Source organism: Pygoscelis adeliae, unplaced genomic scaffold (genome assembly GCF_000699105.1).
Source record: "Pygoscelis adeliae isolate BGI_AS28 unplaced genomic scaffold, ASM69910v1 Scaffold1748, whole genome shotgun sequence".
NCBI classification, from domain to species: domain Eukaryota; kingdom Metazoa; phylum Chordata; class Aves; order Sphenisciformes; family Spheniscidae; genus Pygoscelis; species Pygoscelis adeliae.
In genome coordinates, this window is record NW_008825403.1 from 1,872 (window position 1) to 2,462 (window position 591).

The 591-nt window shown below is 63.6% G+C and overlaps 1 protein-coding gene across 1 annotated transcript; it reads right to left on the bottom strand.

The window, feature by feature from the left end:
* Positions 1-53: 53 nt before the first annotated feature.
* Positions 54-540, bottom strand: LOC103922291 (free fatty acid receptor 2-like; the record flags this gene model as incomplete). Its single annotated transcript, XM_009330397.1, has 1 exon — positions 54-540. A coding segment is annotated over one exon (487 nt), but the record flags the coding sequence as incomplete, so codon positions are not given.
* Between the last annotated feature and the right edge of the window lie 51 nt (positions 541-591).

Below are 591 nucleotides of genomic sequence, written 5' to 3' on the forward strand. Positions count from 1 at the left end.
CTCAGATTCGTCTGGGAGGCTTCAGGAGAAAATGCCCTGTAGCACCAGCCCACCGTGACCCGCAGCTTGTCCCGCACGGCCCCCGCTATCCCGGCCACGGCCCTCTGCACCGCCGTGGAGGAGAAGTAGAAGATGACGGGGTCAAGAGCGGCGTTGAGGCTGGTGAGGAGCAAAACGTAGACCCTCCACCCCGGGCTCCTCTTCTCCACGAAGCCCACCAGGTGCGAGATGTTGTAGGGCATGAAGCAGACCCCAAAGTTGACCATGGTGGCCACGGCCAAGCCCACGGCCCGTTGCTTCTTCTCCAGCGGGATATTTGGCCGGGCGAGGAGAGCCTGCACGAAGTTAGTGTAGCAGAAGATGGTGATGGTGAAGGGCAGGAGGAAGAGGACGATGAAGAGCTCCAGGCGCAGCGGGAGGACGAAGCTCAGCTGGACCCCGGTGAAGTCGTCGTAGCACTTGTAGGCGGCGGTGGTGTTGGAGCCATCAAGGGCGCTGGGAGGGGATGAACTGGGGACGTCGGAGGTCCGGGAGGCACCTCTGGGGCCGGAGCTGTCCTGGACGTCGGCGCGGTGGGGGGCGGAGATTTTG